We start from the raw sequence: 26393 nt of genomic DNA on the forward strand, positions 1-26393 counted from the left end.
AGCAACAAAGTCAACACCATCTTCTGTCACTTGGGTTAGAAAAAGCAACCAGCTGCATTAAAGAGGCTTCTAGATCATAACTTGCAAAATTTGTCAAGTCTGACATATTGAGGTTTTGTTTTTTTTTTTCACCACTGTACTTTAGTCTAGAACCTAAAAGAGATCATTGATTTGCTAGGTATTTAGCAACTTTGAATATTCCTAGGTAACAGAAGAACATTTCCATGTGGTGGTTCAGTGCTTTGCTATCAGCTGTTGTTGTTGTTGTTTAGTCGTTTAGTCGTGTGCGACTCCTCGTGACCCCATGGACCAGAGCACGCCAGGCACTCCTGTCTTGCACTGCCTCCCGCAGTTTGGTCAAACTCATGTTCGTAGCTTCAAGAACACTGTCCAACAATCTCATCCTCTGTCGTCCCCTTCTCCTAGTGGCCTCAATCTTTCCCAACATCAGGGTATTTTCCAAGGATTCTTCTCTTCTCATGAGGTGGCCAAAGTATTGGAGCCTCAGCCTCACGATCCGTCCTTCCAGTGAGCACTCAGGGCTGATTTCCTTCAGAATGGATAGGTTTGATCTTCTTGCAGTCCATGGGACTCTCAAGAGTCTCCTCCAGCACCATATCAGCATTTAGGGTCAATTTGCCAGGCTGCCCTTGGCACTCAAGAGTTTGTCCCTCGCAAAAACAGCTCAATTGAAACAATAGCTCATGTCCTCCTATACTGTAACAATTATTTAAAAGGCTTCTATCAGGAATGCCGGTTCTATTTTTAAGGTGTTTATATTTAATTTTTAGATATAAATATATTTTTAAACAGACATTTATATGGCACTTTGTTCACTGAATGCCCTTCGAATTTAATTTCATAAATCATGCAGTGGTTGACTTTTCTGACTTCTCTTGGGCAGGATTGGTAGCCAGCTTCAGAACAATGGTTTCAAATTCTGGGTATTGCTAAATTCTGCTTGGCACCAAGACATTGTGGAGATGTTTGTATGCTAAGAAGGGATACATCTTTATTTAGTTGACCATGATAATTTGATGGGCTGTAACATAGTAAATGTACAAAACTACTTAGAGGAATCTTAGTATTGTGCAACTGCAACAGATCAGAGGGTGGGCACAATGTCAGTGGACATTGGACTGCCAGGTGTCAAATTTTATTTTATCCATGGTGTTATTCACTCCTGTAGGCAATGGTTCTCATATCATTGGTGATTCAGGGCTAGCAGAGGCTTTCAATATAGACTCTAAAATCCAACAAGTTAAAAAATACCCTAGATCTGAAACCCCATAATATAACAGTTAAAGTACTGAAAAGAAGAAGTGAGAACATCAATGACACAGTCAGGAAAGCCATTCATTTTTGAAGTTTCAGATATCCAGAGTGGTACATTGCAGGCTTTTCAAGGCTTTAGAAATGTTCATAATCCAAAAATGGGCACATTGCAAAGCACAAGGAAATATGAACATTGTAATAGTCAAAGTCATAAGACTGACTTCAGCTGTGCATTGCCCCATTTAAAAATATTTCCTATGAGATTAAAAAATAGAATCAGTTTAACAATATATTCCTTAAAAAGCAGGCCACTGGAAACAGAAATATAATATCATAGTATTTAGCTCACTCACCAATTGAATGAGCTTCTCCGTACATACCAACTTTATTAATAAGCTAGTTGTCATCATTGAAGTGCTCACTGGAAGGACAGATCGTGAAGCTGAGGCTCCAATACTTTGGCCACCTCATGAGAAGAGAAGAATTCTTGGAAAAGACCTTGATGTTGGGAAAGATGGAGGGCACTAGGAGAAGGGGACGACAGAGGACGAGATGGTTGGACAGTTTTCTCGAAGCTATGAACATGAGTTTGACCAAACTGCGGGAGGCAGTGGAAGACAGGAGTGCCTGGCGTGCTATGGTCCATGGGGTCACGAAGAGTCGGACACGACTAAACGACTAAACAACAACAACAGTTGTAATCATTGGTTATAGTGAATGGGGTTTTATTGTTGTTACTTTTCATTTTGGAAGGATCCCTAAAATAGTTTAAAAGCATATGAAGCTACATTATACATTGTAAAGCTGTCCTCCTAGCTGAGTATTAAGAGCCCTGACTGGCAACAGCAGTCCAGGGAGTCAGGCAAGAGTCTTTTCTCACCCTACCTGATAATGTCAGAATTCAAATATGGTGCTTTCTGCATACATGTGATCTAAAAACATGTTAGGGAGGATGCTAGGCAAACAAAATACTCCACTTAAAATTGTAGTTCTCTGTGTGTAATCCTAGCTTCACTTTCCCAGTCAATATATCAATCTCTTATCTAAAACATATAAAATACATTCTGGATATCACTATTGTCCACATTTCTATGACTGTACCTTAAATTGTTGTTGCTGCTGGTGGTGGTGGTGCATTTTTGTTATTATGTGCTGTTTTTAATGCTATTCCTAGTTTTCATGTTTATGATTTATTTCTGTCTCCTATTGCTTTGCCAAAAATTATAAATTCACTCTTTAGTTGGCCCTGACATGTACTTAGGCAAAATTAGATCCAAAAGTATTACATGCACAAAATTTAGATTGTTTTTGGGCTTAGATTTGGTAGAGACTGTTTTAGTTGTCTTTCACATTCACACAGACCCCCGCCTTCTTTTCCAGCCTTCGGCAAAAGAAAGGAAACCTTCCCCAGAGACACTGGAATGGACCAGCTAATTTAGTAAAATGCAAGCCATGCCCTCTGATGCATGCCAGTGCGGTTTGTGGCTCCGATGGACATACTTACACAACCAAGGTAATGGCGAAAGCGTTTCTGTCATGATTCGGGCATTTGCAAAAGTACCATTTAGGAATGTGAGCTTTCAAACCCAAGCCATTTAATGAAACATGGAAGACTGTGAGTAAAGAAGGCTGTTACCCTGATGCTCCTCATGTAAACTGAGAGAGTGCCAGTAGTTCAAGAGAGTTCCTCTACACCCCAGACTGGAAAGTGAAAGCAGTTGAAGCATTTTTATGTCATGGTATTGTAAGATTGGCAGATTGGATGCCAAACTTCCTGCACAATGGAAATAATCTTGATATTGTGTTTAGAGTGTGCAGAAAAAAGCAGTAACAATTGATTGAAGACACCTGTTATGTGAATCTGTGGCTTTATGTTTCCCTATATTTCCTTTTCTTTATGGTGTAGCATAACACATTAAAATGAACGATGTGCACTGCATTTATATCACTCAATGCATGGTTGTTAGAGAGTAAAAACCTTGGTGGGAAGTGTAACATTTGACTTTATAGTGAAAATATAATTCACTTGGTGTGCTGCATAGGTCATATATATTCTGTACCAGTACACCAAAGCATAGCTAAAACACTAAAGGATTTCCACATCTGAGAGCAGATAATGCAGTCAGTGGATATTTTTAAATGGCCTGATTATTAACGCCTTAGGTGTTGATTTGGTAAAAAAAAAAATACCAATCACCTCCTTAGTCATGTTTAATTCAAGTGTTGACATCTCACTTTTTGAGTGGAATTAAGATTTTCATGTTTTGTTCTTTGCGGTGTACTATGTTGGATTACTCATTTATTCATACATTCATTGCTATAGACATATAATATACCCTATTCGCAAAGGTTTTGGTTGGATATGATACTTTATGATAACAAGTCTTCTGAAAACATAAACATACAGAAGAAAAGATAAAATGCATCAATATATACAATATAAAAAGGGCCCCAAAGAGCTGTAACTGTAGTGACCTAACTCACTTTAATGTATATTTAGCTCCTACATTGTATTAGTAAGTACCCAGGTGATAAAAATTGCATGATCCATGCACCAATGATTTATCATCTATATCAAGAGAGAGAAGTTTGCCTTCGATTGTGTAAAGGAGATGCCATAACAGAATCAAGTGGATGCAGTAGTTGAGGAGTGAGAAGAAATGGAGGTTAGAATGGATGTATAGTGATCTTGAGTGGTGGCATATAGGAAGGAAGACAAATTGCAGGAGGAGGATTGTTCCAGGCACAGGAAACAACAGGGTAGAAGGTATGGAGATAAACAAGGTGAGTGGAGGCAGAAAGGAAGGAGCATGAAGTTAAAAGGCCATAAAAAGAGAAATCTGATGCCAATTCAGTCATGCGTGTTGAGATCCTCATATGGGAACTGTACACAATTCTATGTGTTATTTTTATGATGTTAGCTGCTCTGAGCCCGGTCTTGGCTGGGGAGGGCAGGATACAAATATTATATGATGATGATGATGATGATGATGATTATTATTATTATTATTATTATTATTATCAATGAGAGAGAGAAGGGAGAATATGAATGTATTTGCTTCTGAATATTCTGAATTTGAATCAGGGCCAGAGAGGAGCAGAGCTGGGGGCGGCGGGGGGGGGAACCTTAGTTTTTGAATTAAATGCAAAACATGACAATTTGTGGAACATGACAAAGAGGCAGTGTGACAATTGTGGAGAAGTTGAGTTATCTATAGTGATTGTTGTTGTTTACTCGTTTAGTTGTGTCTGACTCTTCGTGACCCCATGGACCCCATGGACGCCAGGCACTCCTGTCTTCCACTGCCTCCCGCAGTTTGGTCAAAATCATGCTGGTAGCTTCAAGAACACTGTCCAACCATCTCGTCCTCTGTCGTCCCCCTCTCCTAGTGCCCTCAATCTTTCCCAACATCAGGGTCTTTTCCAGGGAGTCTTCTCTTCTCATGAGGTGGCCAAAGTATTGGAGCCTCAGCTTCATGATCTGTCCTTCCAGGGAGCACTCAGGGCTGATTTCCTTCAGAATGGATAGGTTTGATCTTCTTGCAGTCCATGGGACTCTCAAGAGTCTCCTCCAGCACCATAATTCAAAAGCATCAATTCTTCGGCAATCAGCCTTCTTTATGGTCCAGCTCTCACTTCCATACATCACTACTGGGAAAACCATAGCTTTAACTATACGGATCTTTGTAGGCAAGGTGATGTCTCTGCTTTTTAAGATGCTGTCTAGGTTTGTCATTGCTTTTCTCCCAAGAAGCAGGCGTCTTTTAATTTCATGACTGCTGTCACCATCTGCAGTCCATAGTGATAAGGCAGGCTAATTTTGCCAAGATATGCTCAATCAAGCACCAAATGGCAAGGTGTATATTGGGAAGTGTCATTGGCTGAGCTAGCACTTGGCTGTCTATATAGGTTAGATGGCAAGATAACATCTGTGAACTGTGTGCACATGTGTGAATGTTTCCAAAATATTAGAGAGTATTTAACAGGGAGTAATGTAAAGTACTACACTTGGCCAAATAAATAAATAAATGAAAGGCACAAATACAGGATGGGTGACACCTGGCTTGAGAGCAGTACATGTGAAAAAGATCTAGGAGTCTTGGTAGACCACAAACTTGACATGAGTCAACAGTGTGATGCAGCAGCTAAAAAAGCCAATGCAATTCTGGGCTGCATCAATAGGAGTATAGCATCTAGATCAAGGGAAGTATGTACCACTGTATTCTGCTCTGGTCAGACCTCACCTGGAGTACTGTGTCCAGTTCTGGGCACCACAGTTCAAGAAGGATACCGACAAGCTGGAACGTATCCAGAGGAGGGCAACCAAAATTGACAAAGGCCTGGAAACAATGCCTTATGAGGAAATGCTTTTTGTAATTTTCTTTCAAGAGCTAATAAATATTATTTTGATCCACTCTTGCAGGGCCCCTAAAAGGCGTGGAGCCCATAGGCCATAGCCTACTCTGCCTATTTGGTAATCTGGCAATGAATATCCCCAGCCAAAAGTATGTCCAGTATAAGGACTGGAAAATGTATTTTCCAGCAAACCAGCAGAGTTTCTGTCTGTCTGGGGAGGCTGTACTGAGCTCAATGGACCATTGGTGTGAGTAAGACAGCTCCATTTGAACCAGCACTTGCTTTCATACGGCACTTATGTATGCACCAACTAGATTCTCTGTTACTGATTCCTTTAAGTCTTCTTTCAGAAATACATTTCCATTCTCTTGTGATTATCTTGCTCTTCCATGCTCTTCTTAGCCACTTAGAATATGCTCAGATATAACAAAATGGGATTGACTTGATAAATCCATGGTAAATGCCTTTTATTGTATATTCAGTCAATCTGTTCCACTGGCTTATCATGCCTTTACTGCATGATTTAGGCTGAGCCCCAGATCTTTCAGAAGCCCCTTTGATTATTTATCACTACATCCAAATACTTTTTTGATCCAGAGCCATTGATATTGTTAGTTCACTAACCTTCTCTGGCTCAGTTTTGATTCTGCTCATTATAATGAAGACATCTAATGCCTCCTGCTGTTGCCTATAGCTGTCTGGGAAAGGCAGGCTCTTCCACCCCTCATTCCACTTTGAAAGAGATCTAGGTAAGATCAGTGTGTGGATGGCATCTGACCCATTGGCATAATTTCCTCCTTACCTCCTATATTAGGTGCATAGACTTGACACGGTACATGTGCAATTATACCCAGCATGCTTGCAAGGTAGAGATTTCACAGGGTATAGATTTTTCATGTACCTTGTACATGTTGTTGTTGTTTAGTCGTTTAGTCATGTCTGACTCTTCGTGACCCCATGGACCAGAGCACGCCAGGCACTCCTGTCTTCCACTGCCTTCCGTAGTTTGGTCAGACTCATGTTCGTAGCTTCGAGAACACTGTCCAACCATCTCATCCTCTGTCGTCCCCTTCTCCTTGTGCCCTCAATCTTTCCCAACATCAGGGTCTTTTCCAGGGAGTCTTCTCTTCTCATGAGGTGGCCAAAGTATTGGAGGCTCAGCTTCAGGATCTGTCCTTCCAGTGAGCACTCAGGGCTGATTTCCTTCAGAATGGATAGGTTTGATCTTCTTACAGTCCATGGGACTCTCAAGAGTCTCCTCCAGCACCATAATTCAAAAGCATCAATTCTTCAGCGATCAGCCTACTTTATGGTCCAGCTCTCGCTTCCATACATCACTACTGGGAAAACCATAGCTTTAACTATACTGACCTTTGTCGGCAAGGTGATATCTCTGCTTTTTAAGATGCTGTCTAGGTTTGTCATTGCTTTTCTCCCAAGAAGCAAGCGTCTTTTGATTTTGTGACTGCTGTCACCATCTGCAGTGATCATGGAACCCAAAAAAGTAAAATCTCTTGTAAAATCACTTGTACATACATATGCTCTATTTGAAGAAACATGCGGAAGGTGGGGTCAAGAAGCAATAATAATTAATAATTAATTAGTGATTGATGATTGGTGATTAGTAATACCACCACACCCATCTGATTTGGTTGCCCCAGCTATCTCCCAACTCCCCACATATTCATTCTACTGCATTTTTATCTGTACAGGACTTAAGTCTTTTGATAATGTGTGCTATAATTCCCATTTCAGTGGTTTGTGGTCCCCACAAGGATTGAAAGGAAACTTATTTTGACACCAGTTTCTGGAAAACGCAGCATGGATGACTCTGTTTATTTTTCCCCCAGTAGTGTACTATACCCCTTCCCATATGCTGAGCAATTATAGTTTTGTTAGCTTTCATTTTAATCAAGTCCAGAATTCTTCTGCTATTGTTATTTTTCCCTCCTTCTGTTGCATGTTTATAGCAGGTTTGCTTGAAAATTTGGATTGAAGTTTCTGCAAGTGACTGTAATAATGAATAGCAATTTCTCAATGGATATGTCAATCACAGCTACCAAACGCAGAGTGCTTTTGACCTTTATACTACAAGGAAGTGGTCCATTGCCAGAGTGCTTTCTTGTAATAGTACTTGGTTGCAAATGATGCAAAACAAATGTGTATCAAGTTTCACAGCTTGACTTGGGTAACATTAAAAAATCTCTGTCTCCAGTTTGTTGTTTCTTTCAATATAAACTTTTCATCACTCACCCAAAATAGGTACTGGTAGTATTTTTGTGCAGTACTTCTCTTGAAACCAGTTCTTTCACATTATGTTTATTAGTAAATCGTAACAAAATCTTAGATTCTCAAAAAAATTGAGATAAAAGTCAGTATAGAATAGGAAAATTGATAAGAAATAATAATGCATACAAAAGATTTCACGGTTTGCTTGTTCGAAGATTTCTAAACCACCTCTCAGGGTGCATTGCCCTCACAAGGCACTGTACAACATTCTGTCACAAAAATATATTATATAAAACCATCTGAATAAAGCCATGTTTCAGCCGTGTTGTTTAAAACATGATACTACTTAAAAACCAAGTGACAGCTCAGCAGTATAAGGCAAGGGTTTATGTTCAGGCAAGCCGAACAAAGCAAGGAATAGTAGGGCAAGGCTATTCACTGGCACCCTGGTGCCAAGATTCTACCTGATCCAGAACGCAGAAAGACTTCTTCTGAAGAAGAGACTTGGGACTATGCAGAGAAGTCAAGTACTCCTGAGAATCTGGAGGACCCTGCAATTGCCCCTAGGCAACCTGAAGTGCCTCAAATCATTGATGTTTCACTTGGGGTTTGCATAATCCCTACATCCACATGTTGCAGCCTGTCTTGATCCCCAATTCTTCTCATATTCCACTGCATTTCTATGGTACAATTTATAAATTTTGTAAATATGCAGATATATGGGGATGAGAATGTTATATCTACCACCACCTCAAGTAGGAGGGGAATCTTTTGAAGCAGAACACCTGCTTACATTCATAGAGGCTTCCTGCACATTCTAAAACCCAGTTTTCCAGTGTTCTAAATGTGTGTGGAGCCTTCATATGAACAGCAGGTTCTCTGCATCACAAAATGACCCTCCAACTCATGAAGAGTGATCCAAAGAGTGACAGAGAGGTGGAGCATGTCCCCATGTTGTTTACTGAACTCAGTCAAAGGATGTCTGAAGGGTGCACATGTGTCTCAGAGATTCTGTGCAATGGACAAACCCCAGCACTCTCCCCAGACTCAGAGCGGCAGCAGAGGCTGATGAATTGTCCCTTACTTCATACTGAATTTCAGAGACACAGTGGAATGTAAGGCCAGTCCCATGATCCTACCCCATAGGGCAGGGCAGGGTTCTTGCAACCACAACATCTTGATTAGCAACCAATGATCTCTGTACGTACATTTTGTTCATTGCACAGATTTTCCATTTTCTGGGTGCATAATTTGATCCTTTTAGCTATGTGAAAACCTTAGTACGCCATAGAAATCAACCTCTACCCTTTGCTGTTTGAAAATTTCTGTGTTTGCAATGAGTAAATGGTACATCAGGGCCATTCTCTAAGGAGAAATGTAAAACGGACAAATGTAATGCAGGATTTACTCCCCCCCCCCCCCGCCCCAAACTCTAATGTTACCCACATGGTTCTCAGCAGTGCCTTCTTTTATGGGCTTGGCATTTATTTCAGCTGTTTGACTTCACACACGGTTTCATTTCCCATGCAGTCTAAATTGTTTCAAGCAACTGCTGTGAAACTAAAGGTCAAGATTTAATGTCCTAGCAAATAAAATGTTGATGATTGTAAGTAATTATCAGGAAATTCTAATGCCTACCCAATATTTCAGGGAATGTTCTAGGCTTCAGCGAGCAAATGCTTTAATGAGCTTTACAAAATTCAGAACTGCAAAAGTGGCATTTATGGATTATCATTGTTTTGAAATGTAACATAGAAGACACAATGCATCTGACATAATAGAGATAACACTGTCGTATCATATAGCTTCCATGTGTATCTAGAGTGGAGAAAATTAGTTGTCCTCCAGAGGCCAAACTTATCAGAAGAGCTAAGGATTTGTGTCCCTATCTTGGAACATGATTTTCAGAATCCCCTTTGATGTCTATTTGTTAGTCCCCCACACCCCGGGAATATTATGTCAGAATGCACAAATATCCACAAATATAAAGGATTTATCCAAAACAAAGTTAACACAAACAAAAATCAGAAGAAGACACCATGGGAACTGCCCGCATCATGCATCTCGAGGGTACGATTTCAGCATTACATATATTGCATTTATCTGAACTAGTCAATTATTTCCCATAAAGGTGCTGTAAAATCCAGTATACCCAAAACATCATTTTTTGTGTGGAATCAGCCTCAGTTTTAAATCTAAGCACTACTTATTCTTCAAAGGACAATAAAACTGTATGGTCCTTTTAAACTGGAATGCCAGTACATTACATGATGGAGTGGGTTTATGATAACCAAAGCCACTGTCAGATGATTATCAGCTCTTTGGTTGTTTTGGCTGTCCACAGCAGGGCAACCTTTTATAATAAATGGCCACAGTGTTTCTATTTTCAAGCGCTCCCATGGCTCCTACTGTGCTGTCAAAATTATTGCACAGACTGCAATCACACAACAAGCCACCACAGAGACTCTTTCCAGTCTCAGCAAAGGTTGAATCTCACCAGCTGCAGTTCTGTTGAAATTTGTTGGCCAGAGGGGACAATGATATTTGTGAATTACTGTGTTCGTCCTTGTTCAAACACATAGTACCTGGGCAGCTGCATGTAACCCAATTGTCAATAATGACGGCTGCATCCCAGCACATTCCCATTCGTCATTCTCTGGTAATGATGGATGGTGATATTGCTACCATATTTTGTTGCTGTTGGTTGTTGCAGATTAACACCAGTAATAACATTTTGGCTTGCGGTTCACTCACTGGCAATCCAGCTTTTGTATCTGAAAATTGGATTTTGGATGCTTTCTGTCATGAAGCTGTAGAGCACACGGGTTGAGTACATAATAGCAAAACAAAACAAAATTCTGATGCCAGATACTGACTTTATTTCGTACAATAATTATTATTTCAGAACATTTATGATAATTTTATAGAATTCTCCATATTGAAAGTCTGGCATAAGTGTTAATTACAGTCTCATATAAATAACCAAAATCTGGACCTTGATATGCTACTCACAATAACAGTAGCAAGTCCTCCAAACCATTGGTGGCGCCAGAGGGGGCGGAAATGATGGCTGCTCCCTGTGGTTATTTGAAGAACACTCACATTTCACATATAAATTATAACTGGATCATAAACTTGAAATTAAAAATAAGGCTGCTATTCTAAGCATGCTAAATCCATCTAAGTCAACAAGGCATATTTCACATTGGGGCAAAGTTCCATTCAGTTTCCTTTTCACACACACACCCCTTTCTGGGGCCACCATTCTCAATACCACAGTGTGGATTTCCAGTTCATTTGGATAATAAGGCACTGAGACTCTGCACTGAATGGAAACAATGTCTATTAATGATAATGGCAGTAAAATGGAATTGCCAACTCAATATAGCATTTGCCTGGAACAGCAGGAGATCCAGGGAAAGAGAATTTAGCATACATTCCTGCTGTGTATTGTATGATTCTCAAATCACATCCCATGATGCACGAGCTGGCAGTGTTCTAAATTCTATAGGAGGGGGAATTAAGAACTGCAAAGTATTCCTGGATTATCTCCATTTCCTGGACTCTGTGACAATATTGGGTGTACATCTTGGGTATAGCCTCTTTACTAAATTAATTTCAAGTCGTTTTTATAGTTAAATGGCACATTGTGGTTGTAGAGTTCCCTTTAAAGAAGGTAATCTAAAAGATAAAAAATGTAACACAATGGAATTTGTATTTTGTAGCTCTTTCCAAGCTACAACTTCTCCAGCACCCTTAAAAACTTATGGCCATTCTTTAAAGAACACAATGCCCTTTCCTCAACAACAACAACAACAACAACAACATAAACATCTGTTGGCAGCAGTTCTATTCCTTTAGTGGAACCTACCCACCTATATCTGATATCACATTCAAAATTCATATTCTTGTACTTCTAAACAGACAGTGCACTAATTGACAATTTGAAGATACCCAGGATCATATTCCTATACATCTTTGAATTGTCAAGTTCTCAGTACACTGAAATCATAATTAAATTAATTAGACATTGGGGAAAGGTTGGACGGCTTATTACTTCTCAGCTTGACCTTGAACATATTTTTCGTGGAAACGAAGATCTGGGCAAATGACATTAAAACTAGTGATGGTGAGCATATGGAGGGTGAGATCGGGGCTGTGCCTTCTGGCCCTTCTCCTAGTCTCATGGTGTGGATCATCTTTATGGACCCAATACACAAGTTGTATCCTGTCACCTGCCCAGGGCTGATGCTTCAATGGAACTTGTTTTTTTAGGATCAAAGCCTTTCCCTGCTTGTTGAAAGAATCATAAACCATACAACTTATGTTCAGGTAGAACTTTATCTTGTTCTCTGGCATCACAGCAAGTACCAATTCATAGCATTTCCATCATACTCTTCACAAATGAATTATGCCAGCAAATATTTCCAGGCCTCTAAAAGAAATCTGTAAGCAAATTAGTTAGCACTTTTTCCTGAGCAACACATTAAGCAGAATAACTGCGTAGCTGCCACTTTTACAGGATGTGTAATTAAGCTAGTTAATAAAGCAATTACCTGAACATGACGATGACTGTTCTTCACTAATCAGAAAATGAAAATAAGGGTAATCTTAAATTACCAAATACTTCCTCAGTGACTAACAGCCCTTTCAGTGATTGGAAGGTACATATAGGTATAATTATTGCGCCTCCAAGTATGTACATTGTTGTTTGGCAAATTTAATTAAATGATTGTAAACAAATTAATCCAATTATCAAGCCTCTTGTTTGAAAAGAGGAACAAAAAATGCCTACTGTTGTCATAGCACTCACTGATTTGGCAAGAAAAAATTCAGGCAAGCAGTGTTTCCAGAAATTTGGGAGGGGAGAAGATGCAGTAGTTGATGCCTTAGTGCCAGTGAATTTGAATTTCATGCCTTAGTGCCAGTGAATTTGAATTTCTCTTTGCTTTATTGTATTCACCGTGATCTCTACACTGTCACTATTTTGTGAGAGGGATTTAGTCACATACCAGACATTTAGGTTTTCACAGTTAAGTTGCTTAGAGCAGGCTTCCTCAACCTCGGCCCTCCAGATGTTTTGAGACTACAATTCCCATCAGCCCTGACCACTGGTCCTGCTAGCTAAGGTTCATAGGAGTTGTAGGCCAAAAGCATCTGGAGAGCCGAGTTTGAGGAAGCCTGTCTTAGAGTGTTACTGGTGTTCTGGCACATCAAATCCACTTTTAAAAAAAAGACTTTTTGTGGTAAAGAAAGCGACAGGAAATGCACTAAAAAGTGTGGAATAACTATTGATGGATGAGAAGTCATATAACCTCCAAGCAAACAGATCAGGTGGAATGTTCAGTAAACAGGTTATCAGGACAAGCTATGCATCTACATATGTGACTCACTGGAGAACCTGCTTAGTCCCTGATACACATTAATGGCCAGAAGCAAAGGAAGATTGTGCTCCTATATTTTTAATGGCATGCAGAAGAGGGGAATTCCAGTAGTTGCAGCTTCGCTCACCCCAGGGGTGGATTTAGGGCTGTATGAACAGTGCTCATGCACTGGGCGCTGTCTCAAAGCCAGATAAGTGACTCACTGGGCTTTGGGGAGGAGGTGTGAGGCTCTCACAGGGTCCTAGAGTCCTCCCCTCCTTCCAAAAGCCAAGTTAGTGCTTTCCTGCCTTTGGGAAGGCAGCCCGAGGTTGGGGGGGGGAGTGCACCAGTGCTTACCCAACATGGCAGATGCATTTAATACCTGTGGGAGTTTAGTGTTCGACAACTATTTGTATCTCTTTACAACAGCCAAGTAAAGCTGCTTCTGGGTAGACTGTACTATACTATATCACCCAGTTTAGCTAATGGGGCCTCCTGCTGCCATCACATTTCTGTTCTCATCCTGGTGCAAAGTTCTCAATCCGAGGTACTACTTCCGGGTTAGCGGAGTTTGTAGCCCAAAGTATTTGTAACCCGAACCATTTTTAACCCGAGGTACCACTGTATTTATTAATTATAACAGAAGATCTGCAACCTGATTAGCCAAATTCAGAAAGCATGGGCAGGTGAGGTTCTGTGGAAATCTGGTAGGTGTCCTGCTCTGGTACCAAAACACACAAGCAGGAGCTCTTACTTATAAGGAAAGAAGGAATATTTACTCAGGCAGGTAACAGTGCAGCTGAGCAGCAGACACATTGCTGTGGAATCATGGTTTAGGACAGTGATGGGCAACCTTTTGAACTTGGTAGGAGCTCAGGAGCAGGGCAAGAAGTTTTGAACTGGAAGGAAATGACAAAAACATCCCAAGAAGTTTCCACACTCCATCTGCCAAGCTTTTAATGATGAGTGCTCACTCACCTTGTGCGAATGTCAGGATTGCAAAGATGTACACATGCTCATAAACTTCAACCTTTACTGGCTGGAGGAACACAACGGTACATAAGTTAGTTGCAACCCACCACCAATGTGGATGGGGAAAACCAAACTCACTCCCTAATAAGTGACATGTGACCAAAGGTGCAGTCAGTCAGTTTCAATTTCAGATTAAAAACATCAAAGAGCAACTGTACCACTATAGAAGAAGTACAGAAAGGCCCTGAGTCTTCCTAAGTCCCTCAACGACACCAAGCTTTTTCCCTAAACATGAAGTGCCTGCCTTTTTATTCTCTCCACTCAGAACCCCCTATCTAATCACAAGGTTCTTGGAATTCTGATATCTTATGGGACTATAACTAAAGACCAATAAGTTTAAATGGAATGGCCACTAAATGATCTATCACACTTTGCCCTTTTTAGTTTCTACTGACCTCTATCAAAATTGGGTTCCACAACTGTTCTAATGGAAAATCTGAAAAGATTCAGTATCCTCTTTAGTAATTTTATCAGCCTAGCTGTTTCTTGCCAAACTGGCAACTGAAGAACCCCTATACTGTACAACATTTATTCAGGTAACTTATATGCTAACCAGATTTTATAACATAATACAGTGGTACCTCGACTTACGAATGACTTGACAACCGAATTTTACGACTTACAAATGGGGCTAATGGCCGCACGCTTACAAATGTCTCGACATCCGAAAGGAAACCGCGGCGGTTTTAGATAGGGATTTTTCGACTTACGGATTTTTCAGTTTCCAATGCATTCCTATGGGAAATCGCGTTTCCAATGGCATTTTTCGACTTACGAATTTTTCGACCTACGAAGGTGCCTTCAGAACGGATTAAATTCGTAAGTCGAGGCACCACTGTATTGTAACATTGACCTTTCTGCTCAAAATGTCACAGCATTCCACCTCACTAGCACAGGGAATAAAATTTCCAGTTTAATGTCTATTCCTGATGGATCTTCACAGTGGGTTTATGGGGGATCTATTAGATCTAAGAGTCCATGAAAGTAAGCGGAACTTCATTATCTTAAAATATCCCAAATATAAGACCATTTGCCAGTTCAAATGTTTATTGTTCATAACAGACCTGCTTTATTTCCTTTTTGCACGCTTAGTATTTGTTTGCTATAGTATGGAATAAAGATGTAAATTGCCCTTTTCTGAGGTCCCAGGTGTCCTTCTGATTTTGTTCTTGTTAAGATTGCCATTAAGGTTGAAATTGCCCAATATTTGAGATCAAGCTTGATCAAGGTAGCTGAAACTAAAGAGGAATCTCACTGGGATGATTAAGTCATGCTAGGCTTCCTTCTGTCAACTCTAGTTGTTCCTGTCTTAATGTAATAATCTAGTGTATGCTTCACATGTCATCCCCCTTCTCTTCAGCTTTCCTGGGCAGCCAACTCACAAAGATCAAAGACAGAGCACACTATTAATCCATTGAAAGATGGTTGAGGAAGTGCTGACACAGGCAATAATAAACTATGCATTGCAACGTTTGACACTGTAAACAAACACCACCATCATCAGTGTAGCTGCTATAGCTTCCAAATAAATCTTGCAGCATTCCTTCAGGCTGTTTTTCACATCTGTATTATCCTGCTTATGTAGCATAATGAGTGTAATGGCACTCAGTAACCCACATTCTCATTTGAATTGGACCAAATTATTGCTTTTGTTGTAAATGGAGCAGCTCCAGCCCCCTTTAGCATCTCACCAGTTTTTACCAGAAGCACGGAGAAGACAAGTTCTTTTTCAAGTTCTCCTGGAGAGAAGTGCCAGCCTCTCATAGCTGCCAAGTTATCCCTTTTTTACAGGGATTTTCCCTTATGCTGAATAGGCTTCCTCGTGAGAAAAGGGAAAACTTGGCAGCTATGCAGCCTCTCCCATGGCCATAGCTGCCAGTTTTCGCTTTTCTCGCGAGGAAGCCTATTCAGCATAAGGGGAAATCCCTGTAAAAAAGGGATAACTTGGCAGCTATGCCCATGGCTACCAAACTGAGACCCAATAAGAGGCAGCTAACAGTGACCCAAATGAGGTCCTTTTCACCTGGCTTTTGAGTAATTGCTAAAATTTGGAAGGATTTTCACCCAAGGAACCAGTAAGATTCAGTGACATTCTTCCAATGTGTTTTCAGAAATTTAAAGTAGCTCACTTTCTCCCTCAGATACTCAGCTTAGATGCGCAAAATTCAGCAAATCCCACAGCCAACTACAATAATGGAACTCTTCCCTATTTCCAGATATATATTTTAAACAAAAACTGATATTTTTGAAAAGCAGAAACATTGTTAGAGATGTCTGTGCTTTGTTTGGCATTTAGTAAGTGTTTCATTTTATATGCTGAAGAGGGTCTCCCTACTCTCACACTCAACATGCTGTCTTTGGCAATGGAATTTCTGTTCTCTGTTGTGACTTATGATCCAAATAGTAAAAATTGACTGAGTGCAGACTTTCCCAGACATTTAGCATGATCTACAAAAAGAATTCCACGTACAGAAGCAGGCTTCTTCTTATGCATCTCTTCCTAACTCAGAATGGTTTTAAATAATATGTTATTCAAATTATTGGAATACACATCTAAGTGTGAATGCCATCTATTCACATTTGCACTGCTTTTACTCGAGTGCACAATTCAATGCTTATCCCCATCATGGCAAAACTAGTTGTGTGTAAAATACCAATACTAAAGAGTGACTAGAGCAGATCAGGTGATCAACCTTTTTATTAAAAATAAAAAGTACGGAGCAAAATAAAAAAAATTACTTCAGTAGCACCTTAAAGACCAACTAAGTTTATATTTTGGTATGAGCTTTCGTGTGCATGCACACTTCTTCAGATACACTTCTTCAGATACACTTCTTCAGATACACTTCTTCATGCACACGAAAGCTCATACCAAAATATAAACTTAGTTGGTCTTTAAGGTGCTACTGAAGGAATTTTTTTATTTTGCTTCGACTCAGACCAACACGGCTACCTACCTGTAACAAAAAGTACGGAGTTATCTAAATTCAGCATCTCCAGCCCCTTTGTATATGCACCTGGGGCTGATAAATTCAGGAGTTAATATGTGGCTAAGGAGGAAGGCACTAGGAGAAGGGGACGACAGAGGACGAGATGGTTGGACAGTGTTCTCGAAGCTACAAACATGAGTTTGACCAAACTGTGGGAGGCAGTGGGAGACAGGAGTGCATGGCATGCTATGGTCCATGGGGTCACGAAGAGTCGGACATGACTAAACGACTAAACAACAACAACAACAAGGAGGAAGGGAAATGGTGGGGAAACGATGGACTAGCCAATATGGGAAATTGATTAGTAGAGAGCCAATACAGTTCCTATTGGCTAGCAGAGAGCAAAGCTAGACACCTACAAAAACAAGAGATACTGTGGAAATTTTGAAATTTGTGTATTTTAATTGCAAAATTGAACAAAGCCAGAGTCTGGAGATGATTCTAAACCTAAATCTAGGTCCTTTATCTGTTCATATATTGAACCCTGGCAGTAACTTGTCACATGATAGTTAAAGAGGAAAAGGTGCCTTACGGCCAGTCCTTAGATGAGCCATTCATTTTAGTGCTGCCAGAGAGCCCTTGTCCAGATGATGTGTGTAGAAGTCTGGTTTTGTCTGCCATCTCAGTGTCTTCATAAAAAATCTGAAACACTGGAGCAATCTATTTAAAGAAAAACAAAGTTTTTGGAGCTATAGCAGCTACTCTATTTAGTAGAGAGTTTTGACCAATCCATCATCAAGCAGGAGAGCTGTGATCTTTGCCTTCCCTCTGCGCATTTCCTACTATGTCATCCTGCAAGGATTGACAATATTATTAATGTATCATTATTTCATGCCTTGAGTATGGCTGTTGAAATAGTTTTCCTCTGGAGGGAAAAAGGATCCCTTCTGTCAAGAAGTGTTTCTAGAGCTTAGCAGATAGCATTTCAGTGTCTTGCTGTACACATGACTAGCATTCTTCCATAGCTCTTCCTATGCTATCTCATCCCCCAACTACTTGATTCCACATTTTTCCATTCTCTCCTCTCCAGTATCCTCTTCCACTCTCAACATTGCCAAAATATGAACCCTATCAAACTTGTTAACATCACAAATAAAAATTGTATTTACGCATTATTTATTTACCGTATTTATTCATTCATTCATTCATTCATTACTGTATCTATACCCCCACCTTTCCTACAAGATGCTCAAAGTGGAGTAAATAGTTCTCCTCATTTGATCCTCACAACAACCCTGTGGGGTAGGCTAGGTGACTGAGAGAATGACTAGCCCAGTGAGCTTCATGAATGATATTATCCACAGAGGCAGCCATTAATCAAATAGGTATATCATAAGACAGGCATAGGCAAACTCTGGCCCTCCAAATGTTTGGGACTACAAGTCCCATCATCCCTGACTACTGGTCCTGTTAACTAGGGATGATAGGAATTGTAGTCCCAAACATCAGGAGGGCCAGAGTTTGCCTATGCCTGTCATAAGACACCGAGCTAATTGCACCCTAATATTTAATCATTGCCACTGATTAAATTCTAGTGAGTTCTGGCTGGGGGGAAAGTCATGGGTTTTCCATGAAAGACCCATGTGTGGCATAACCAGATTTGGTTGCAGTTTGAAGTTACATTTTCCAGCTGTTCATTTTGGACAGCCCAAGAGACCTAAGAGATCCCCTAATAGAAATTGCTTGCTGGAAGTTTGAAATTACGATCAATTCAAATCCCCTCTGTGAGCCTATGTTTTCTCCACTTTGTTTTGATGCTATAGCCTGTTTTCACGGCTCCTGCTGTATCACTGAATGAGTAGATATGTTGACAAAGTCATGCATGCATAAATGCACCCAGCATTGACATCATCAAATTCAAAATGTTGGATTGATGGACCAATATATCTGCAAAGCATTATATTGGAATTGTGGTCTTGTCTGACAGTTTCCCTTTAATTATTTGAGTTCCACCATCAAACTTTATGTAGCAACATGGGTTAAATTATAATGACAGCATGTCTGTCAGCAATGTGGAATGTACATAACCTTTTCCTAACCTTGTCTAACACATTATTTTCATGTTTTTTTCCTGTTTTTTTTCCCTTTTTTGTGTTAATGTTGCATAGACAAAACAATTTATAGATTTTTTTCCCCCTATGGTGTTAAGGAATAGGTTTCTTACAGTTAGTTTTTCTTGTGTGGTTAAGATGTTTTGTCAGTTTATTGATCCCTACTTTTTATTCATAAACCTTTTATTTTCAGAGACAAGTACTTTTTCACAGTTGCCTGGTTTTAATTGTAATCAGGAAGCCACAGTATTTTGAAGATAGTTTTTCTAGTAAATTGCAAGCCATCATCTTTTAGTATTGAATTAAATATTAGAGGACTGTAATGCAAAAGGAATACCCATATATATTTTATGTGCAGTAACTTATTGCTCTGCTTGCTGTGCATGCATTTTAGTATTGTAACTGCCTATTGTAACTTTGGACATCACAGATATGGAATTGAGAACTTCCACAGGGCTAGAGAGGATCTCTGCCATCATTAGAGACCTCCTACCCTGTTGCAAATGAAAAAATCCCCAAACCAACACTAGCCAAGGATTGTACATCGCTGGCAGTAGAGAACAGCTCATATGCACAGCCCTTCATCAGAGAGGGCTGGAAGTTTGGATGTCTGAATAGAAGTAAATGAAACTTGGGCACACTTTTGGCACCCGTAGGCTTTCTCTCACCTGACAATGCCATGGATTCATTGAGCAATGGACTCTGATGCACCTGAGTGTCCCCTTGCCAGTTGGGAGAACTCTGTTCCCATCCTCAGCAGCCCTGCTAGTTCATTGTGGATACCTACTGACATCTTTAATATATGCCTGTTCTGTCTCGTTAGCATCATATCCATGGGCAATGCTATTTTTCTAGGAAAAGAGGTGCCAGAACTCACCATGAATGCCTCCCTTGTTCTCTCAGAATGGCAATGGCATCCACTGGAGAGGTGCTGGATCTGAGCTTCAGTGAACTCTTGCTGAAAAAGTCATGTCCCTGGGTAGCAAAGAAATGGTCATTAGGAAGAGACTTTGCATGGAAGCAGACTTGATCCTCACTGGATGCTTAAGTAAAAATGGCTGTAATTTTTACACAGGGTTGAATCAAATGGTGTCCTATTCAGAGAAGACTCATTGAAATTTATAAATATGACTAACATTTCCCACCTTCTACAATATCCTTTTTGAGGGGAGACAATCAGAACAGCACACAGTATCAGTGGTGGACTTTGCACCTTAACATTTCAGCAATGCGCTCTGCAGCACTTAAATGTGGTGACAACCCCACACACACCTCACCTCTCACCTTCCATTGCTCATCATTGTCTCAGTATCCCCTGCAGCACCATCTCAGCTCAGCTCCCAGTGTGAGCAAAAACCGGTCATGCTCCCTTCAATCCGCCTCTGAAAGTATTCCAAATTTAGTCTCACTATGGATTTGCATAACATCATTGTGATACCAGCAGTTTTGTTTTCAATCCTGTTCCTAATGATCCCTAACATGGAATTTGCCACAGCTGTTGCACACTGGGTCAACATCTTCACCTAGCTATCCATCACAGTGTTAGGTCTCTTCCCTGGATCCTATTAGCATATATGTGAAGTTTGGGATTTTGGGTGCCTTTGTGCATCATTTTGCATGCTTACATTGAATTGCATTTGCCATTTTAGTGCTCATTCACGCAGTTTGGGGAGATCCTTTTGGAGCTCTTCACAATCACTTTTTGTTTGTTTGTTTTCCACCCTGAACAATGCGGTGTTAGCAACAAACGTGGCCATCTTTCTGCTCACTTGTAACACCTGGTTATTTAGGAACAAGTTAAAAAGCACAGGTCTTAATACTGATCCTTGTTACCTCCCTCCATTGTGAGAAATATTCCTCCTGCACAGTAGGAATAAGCAGTCATCCATCATTTTGTCAGACGGAACCATCCTCCCTCTCCTCCCCCCTTTTGGAGGTTTTCCTGACCTCCCCAGAAACAATTGTGGGGTGTGGGAGGGAAGGGATGAAGGCCCCATTAGTGGTAGTCCTTGCACTGACTTCCACAAGTAGGGCTCAGTGGTTGAATTCTGCCCTCTGAGTTCAGTTATTGAACTAGTTACTGATCTATAAGAGACCTGCCTTCTTATCTGCTAAGCTGATGAGTCTTTTGTGATGGAATATATGTAAAATTATGAGATAGTGAAGATCATGGCAAACTCTTTTGGGAGAAGGATAATATCTCTGATGCTCACATGCTTTGCACAATGAAACCCTGACCTATTACCGCTAGGTAAGCAGTATACTGTAATTGATAACAGGAATAATAGTGTTAGCAGTTCTGAAGTTTCTGGCATAGTATCTTCCCAAACAGTTGTTGTTGTTGTTGTTTTATCCACTTCATTTATACACTGTACAGTATTACTGGCTGTTTCCCATAAACTTCACTCATGATGGCCTCTTTGGGTTTATTTGCCCAGTGGCAGTAAGAAATATTAGATATATAGTGGGAGAGAAAGCATAATTATAGGAATTGTTTTGAAAGGCATGGAAGAGGTGTGCTCTGAATGACAGCAGGCAATGTGCTTCATAATAACCTTCTGCATTAAAATTACAGTAGTTGCACAGGGAGAAGAGGCATTGAATAGGCTATGCGATGCTTACTTTGAATTAGCATGTCAGTAATGATGGATGGAGCAAACAAAAAAATTTGACCTGTCACGTTATGATTATGAGCCGGAAAGCCTTAAGGCATTTGTAATTGACTCCAACCAGCAGTGTTAACAAAGAGGAATTGGAAAATGAGATTATTAGGGTGATATGATCTTCTTACATTTTTAGTATGCAAAAAAGAAAGAAATTGCAAGCTACTTTTTTTTTAATGCAAGCCATAAGGTTCATGATTCCAAACTCTCATTCATTTGCTTGAAAAAATAGAAATAAAGGAATAGTGCCTTTTAAGCTGACAGTTTAGACCATGAAAAATACATGAGCTACTGGAAACTATGACGCTGGGCCTCATTCTGAAACTGTATAGGAAGTTGGCCTAAACTTCTCTTTGCCCATACTAGGATTGATATGTGTTTGTTTTTTCTATACATTATGCATCATTCTCCAGAGGGTCTCTGTGGGTTTCAGTGTCGATGAAAATGACTTTTTTCTCTTGGTGAATTTTCAACATACAGCAAAGAAAGTAAATGTGTAATGCAATACATGCCCTCAATGCAAGAAATAAACATTGATGTTAGAATTAGCATCATCACATTCCCTGCCTAAAATATATCTGTTTAAAAAATAGTCCATAAATATTGAGGGCTAGATTCAACTCTTCAGTTCCATTAGAGGAAACCTGTTCAAGGATTCCTAGCAGCATAGCAGGGCTTCCCTCCTCCTTCCTCTGCGTGTCCCCTATGTCTCCCCCAACTCCACTCTGGAGGTTTGAGAGAACCCCCAGAACAGTACATAGGAGAAAGGAAGAAGAAATTGTTCCATTGAGAAAGCAGAAATCCCTTAGCTCTACACTGAATTCTACCCTGACAGTGTATCATGCAGAAAAGAATAGAAACTAAGCTTGGTCCACATCTGCGTGAAAGTGTCTTGTACCAGGTGGCACTGAATTGCAACCAGTCCTTCATTTGGGTACAGAATACTGTCCGGCAAAGTGCCCCCATGCCAATCATAGCAAATATATGCAGGAAAAAATATGGAACTGAGGTGGGCACCCCACAACCTAGACAACATGTCCGCCATGTTTTTCATTCTAAACTAGGTATTCTGCGCCATCAAAGTGGACATTTCTGTATGAGTTTATTATAGAAGCCTGTTACAGGGACTGGACATGGGTGGCTAACCTGTGTCCCTCAAGATGTTGTTGGACTCCCAGCATCTATCAGTCCTAGCCAGTATGACCAATGCTCAGGGATCATGGGAGCTGGAGTTCAACAACTTATGGATGGCCAGAGGTTGGTTTCACCTGCTTTAAAGTCTTGGAGTGGAATTTCTCTTTTTGTTGTTACAGTCTGCCTTGTTCTGGAATTTCCCCCTAGTTACAGATGTTCCTACAGCTGCAGCAACATTCTATGCAAACCAACTGGAAGAGATAAATCTGAACACACAGATACTATGTGACTTGCAAACTCACTATTGAGTTTCTGGGTAACTACAGACTCATTTGATTCAGATTCAGCAGGGATAAGCTGATCCTAGACGCTATTGGTGCAGGAGTCCACACAACATTGTTACCTTCTGATAACAAACCATGCTACTTGGTTGTACTTTCATAGCTGACTTGTAAATAAAAGCTTTGCAGATCTTTTTTCTATTTGTAAACTGAAGCTGCCCTCGCCTCCTATATTGGAGCTGTTATTCTTCACTGACAAAGGGGAGCTGCATGCAGGTTGCTTACTCCTGCACTTGATCTCTCTGCCACAGCAGACGTGAGCTCAGTATGAGGCCAGTATGAGGAAGGTCATAAAAATGTGTTGTTGCTTCCCCACCTGTTTATTTGATGCAAACAAATGTATTTGTAGGAGCAGTTTATTCACAGGGTTTGGAGAAATATGCAGAACAAAGATCTCTTCCCACAGCAGCAGAACAATTCTCTCTTAGGAATATGTTCTTTAGAGCATCTTTGAGAGCCTAATCCAGGAAAGATGACATGAGGACTGTAACATACATATGTAGCATGCACATCATAAAGCACTCTTGGGACTAGGTAGAAAAGCACTTAGGCTTGATTAAGCAGAGGAAAGGAATCTGTGCATTTGTGAGCCACTTAGCCTTACCTTTTCTTCCTATCAAGATAAAGCTCATTACCCCCACAGCATGCTGCCTCTCCATAGGCTTGGAATGATACTAGATAACTCCAGCAACACAGCCAAGTGTTTTACATCACAAGCAAGTGCTGAAGTGGCATTTTCTGGCTCCTGAAGTTAGCAAATCTAAAAAGAGACACCAATAGGTCTCCCCAAGGGCACCTACTGCCATTTCACACCAAAAGTAGCAATCTTTAAAAAATCAATAGGGTTTTCTTAAACACTGAAGCAAAAATTGAATAGAAATATCCTTCAAGTTATTATTAATTCTATCCTTCAAATGTTTTATACTGCTGAACAGGTATTGCTGGTATCTCCTGTAGGCAGATCCCTTTGGGGGGGGGCAAGGAATTCAAGTGGGTTTTATAAGAGGGTTCTTAGCCTACATAGCGGCATTAAACTGAACAGCGAAGGCAAAGTCAACAGATTTTAAGCAAGTCTTATTTTAATTTATGGGTACATGATGATCCCTTTGGTGTGATTACTGTTGTAAATTAGATGAAGTGGAGAAAGACAATTTTGTGCTGATAATTTAGGTGTAAGCTAAGTTTTCCTATTGTCATGTGCACTGTGTGTTTTGCAATCTTGGGCTGGACGTTGGCTGGCTTAGCAACTCATCAGAAGAAGGTAGGATTCCATTCTCATTTTTCATTAGTTGGGTAATGGAATGCAATTTGGCACAGCTGGCAGCTTCTGCTAAAGAAACGTCCTGTATTAAATGAGAATGGTGTCAAAAGGCCAGAAAGAACTGCAGTGCTGTAACAGCTCTCTGCAGAGAAGCTTGCATGTTGTATTTTTCATATATTAATATTTATTACTGACTTCACATTGCTCTAGTACCCAAATTTTCAGCAAAAAAAAATCACAAAGAGCTTTTTCCTCTCTTAACATCCCAGGAGCAAAGGGAGCAGAACATACAAGCATCACCAAAATAATTAAGAGGTTAAAGGGAGGCCCTTTCAAGAGAATGAGGGCATTCCTCTTTTAATTTGATTATTCCTCAGGAGCACCTATATTTATTTCCAACTGAATGATTCTGCTTGGTGAATGAATATTGGTTTAAACACATAATTGGGTTTGTATGCCAGCTATGCTTACCAAAGGCATAGTTCCAGCAGTAACAGTATCAGGGCTTTAAAGGATAATTAGGTTTTTTAGCTATTGATCCCACCCTGGGCCTGCCAAGCTCTGCCTTTGACTGTCATATACCTCCAGATTTAGACTTGCCTCCAGCTAGGAATGGATGAATCTGTCAATCCAGTAAGCCTTGCAGCCATGATCCATTCCCTTATCGGCTGCTCAAATTGTCCTCAAAACCATTGCCCAGATCTGCCCCAGGAGGCTAGCAATGTGCAAAGCTTCAGCAGTTTGCTGTGGAATTGCAAAGCAGCAAGGGTGGCAATGAGGACGCCCCCCCCCCCCAGTTACAGGAAGTTTACCTGGTGCTCACTCTGTCATTTTTCAGCAGGAGGCAAAAATATTTTTGTTTCCACAAACATTTGGGCTGTGTTAATGGTCCATCTTCTGCTGCCTGCTTCTGGTCCTCATTCATCAGTTGAGTAGGTGTGGTGATTCTGAGGTGATTTCAAATGAAAACATTTAGTATATGTTTATTGTTTTTACTGCTATTTCATTCCTCTAGTATTCTGTTTTACTTCTCATGTAAATCATGACGGGACTCCTTTGGGTTGTGTTAATTAAGCATAATAAACTAAAGTGATGAAGGTGGCTCTACTACTTACCTTCTGGTTACTGAAATAACTAGTAAAGGGAAGCAAGTTTTTGGACCTATGTTCTACCTTAGTTCATTATTCATTATTCATCTATGGAGAGTGATTTCCTCTGGATATTTTGAAGATTCCTGCTGTGAAAGAGGAACTGACCTTTCGCCATCCACTTCAAGCTTCTCACAGAATCATAGCTTGCAGTATTGCATGCTGGTGCCCTTGGCTAGGGCACACACAAAGATATCTTTGAGCAGACCTAAGCAATTTTCATCTCTCTCCCCCCACCCCACCTCAAACTGAAACAATAGGAAGAGAAGAGACAGGAGACTACTGAGATTATACAGCATGCCATCCAGAACTGCTTTAGTTGTTAATTTCATGCCTGTAGGCAGCAGCATTTTCTAAGTTGGTCTTGGTTGATTTAACCAGCTTGGATAGCACTCGTTGGCCACAAGCCTGCACCTTTGATGCATGTGTTCTTTTTCTGACCAAGGGAATATTCACAATGGGTCCTCATTTGAAGCCAGATCCACCAAACATGTGAAACAATATTTGAACTGAAACATAGCTATCCTTCCAAAACTGCACTCGTCTCAAT

General features: G+C 40.4%; 1 protein-coding gene across 4 annotated transcripts in view; it reads left to right on the top strand.

The window, feature by feature from the left end:
• The window catches only part of SPOCK1 (SPARC (osteonectin), cwcv and kazal like domains proteoglycan 1), a 425281-nt gene that overhangs the window by 276997 nt on the left and 121891 nt on the right, over window positions 1-26393 (top strand). For all 4 annotated transcript variants that reach the window (XM_088661937.1, XM_035105504.3, XM_088661938.1 and 1 more), the window contains exon 5: window positions 2656-2788. In XM_088661937.1, coding sequence (XP_088518063.1) covers window positions 2656-2788 — 133 coding nt within the window. The remainder of the gene's footprint in view (window positions 1-2655; window positions 2789-26393) is intronic.

The sequence above is a fragment of the Zootoca vivipara genome, chromosome 2 (assembly GCF_965207765.1).
Source record: "Zootoca vivipara chromosome 2, rZooViv2.hap1.1, whole genome shotgun sequence".
Lineage (NCBI taxonomy): Eukaryota > Metazoa > Chordata > Lepidosauria > Squamata > Lacertidae > Zootoca > Zootoca vivipara.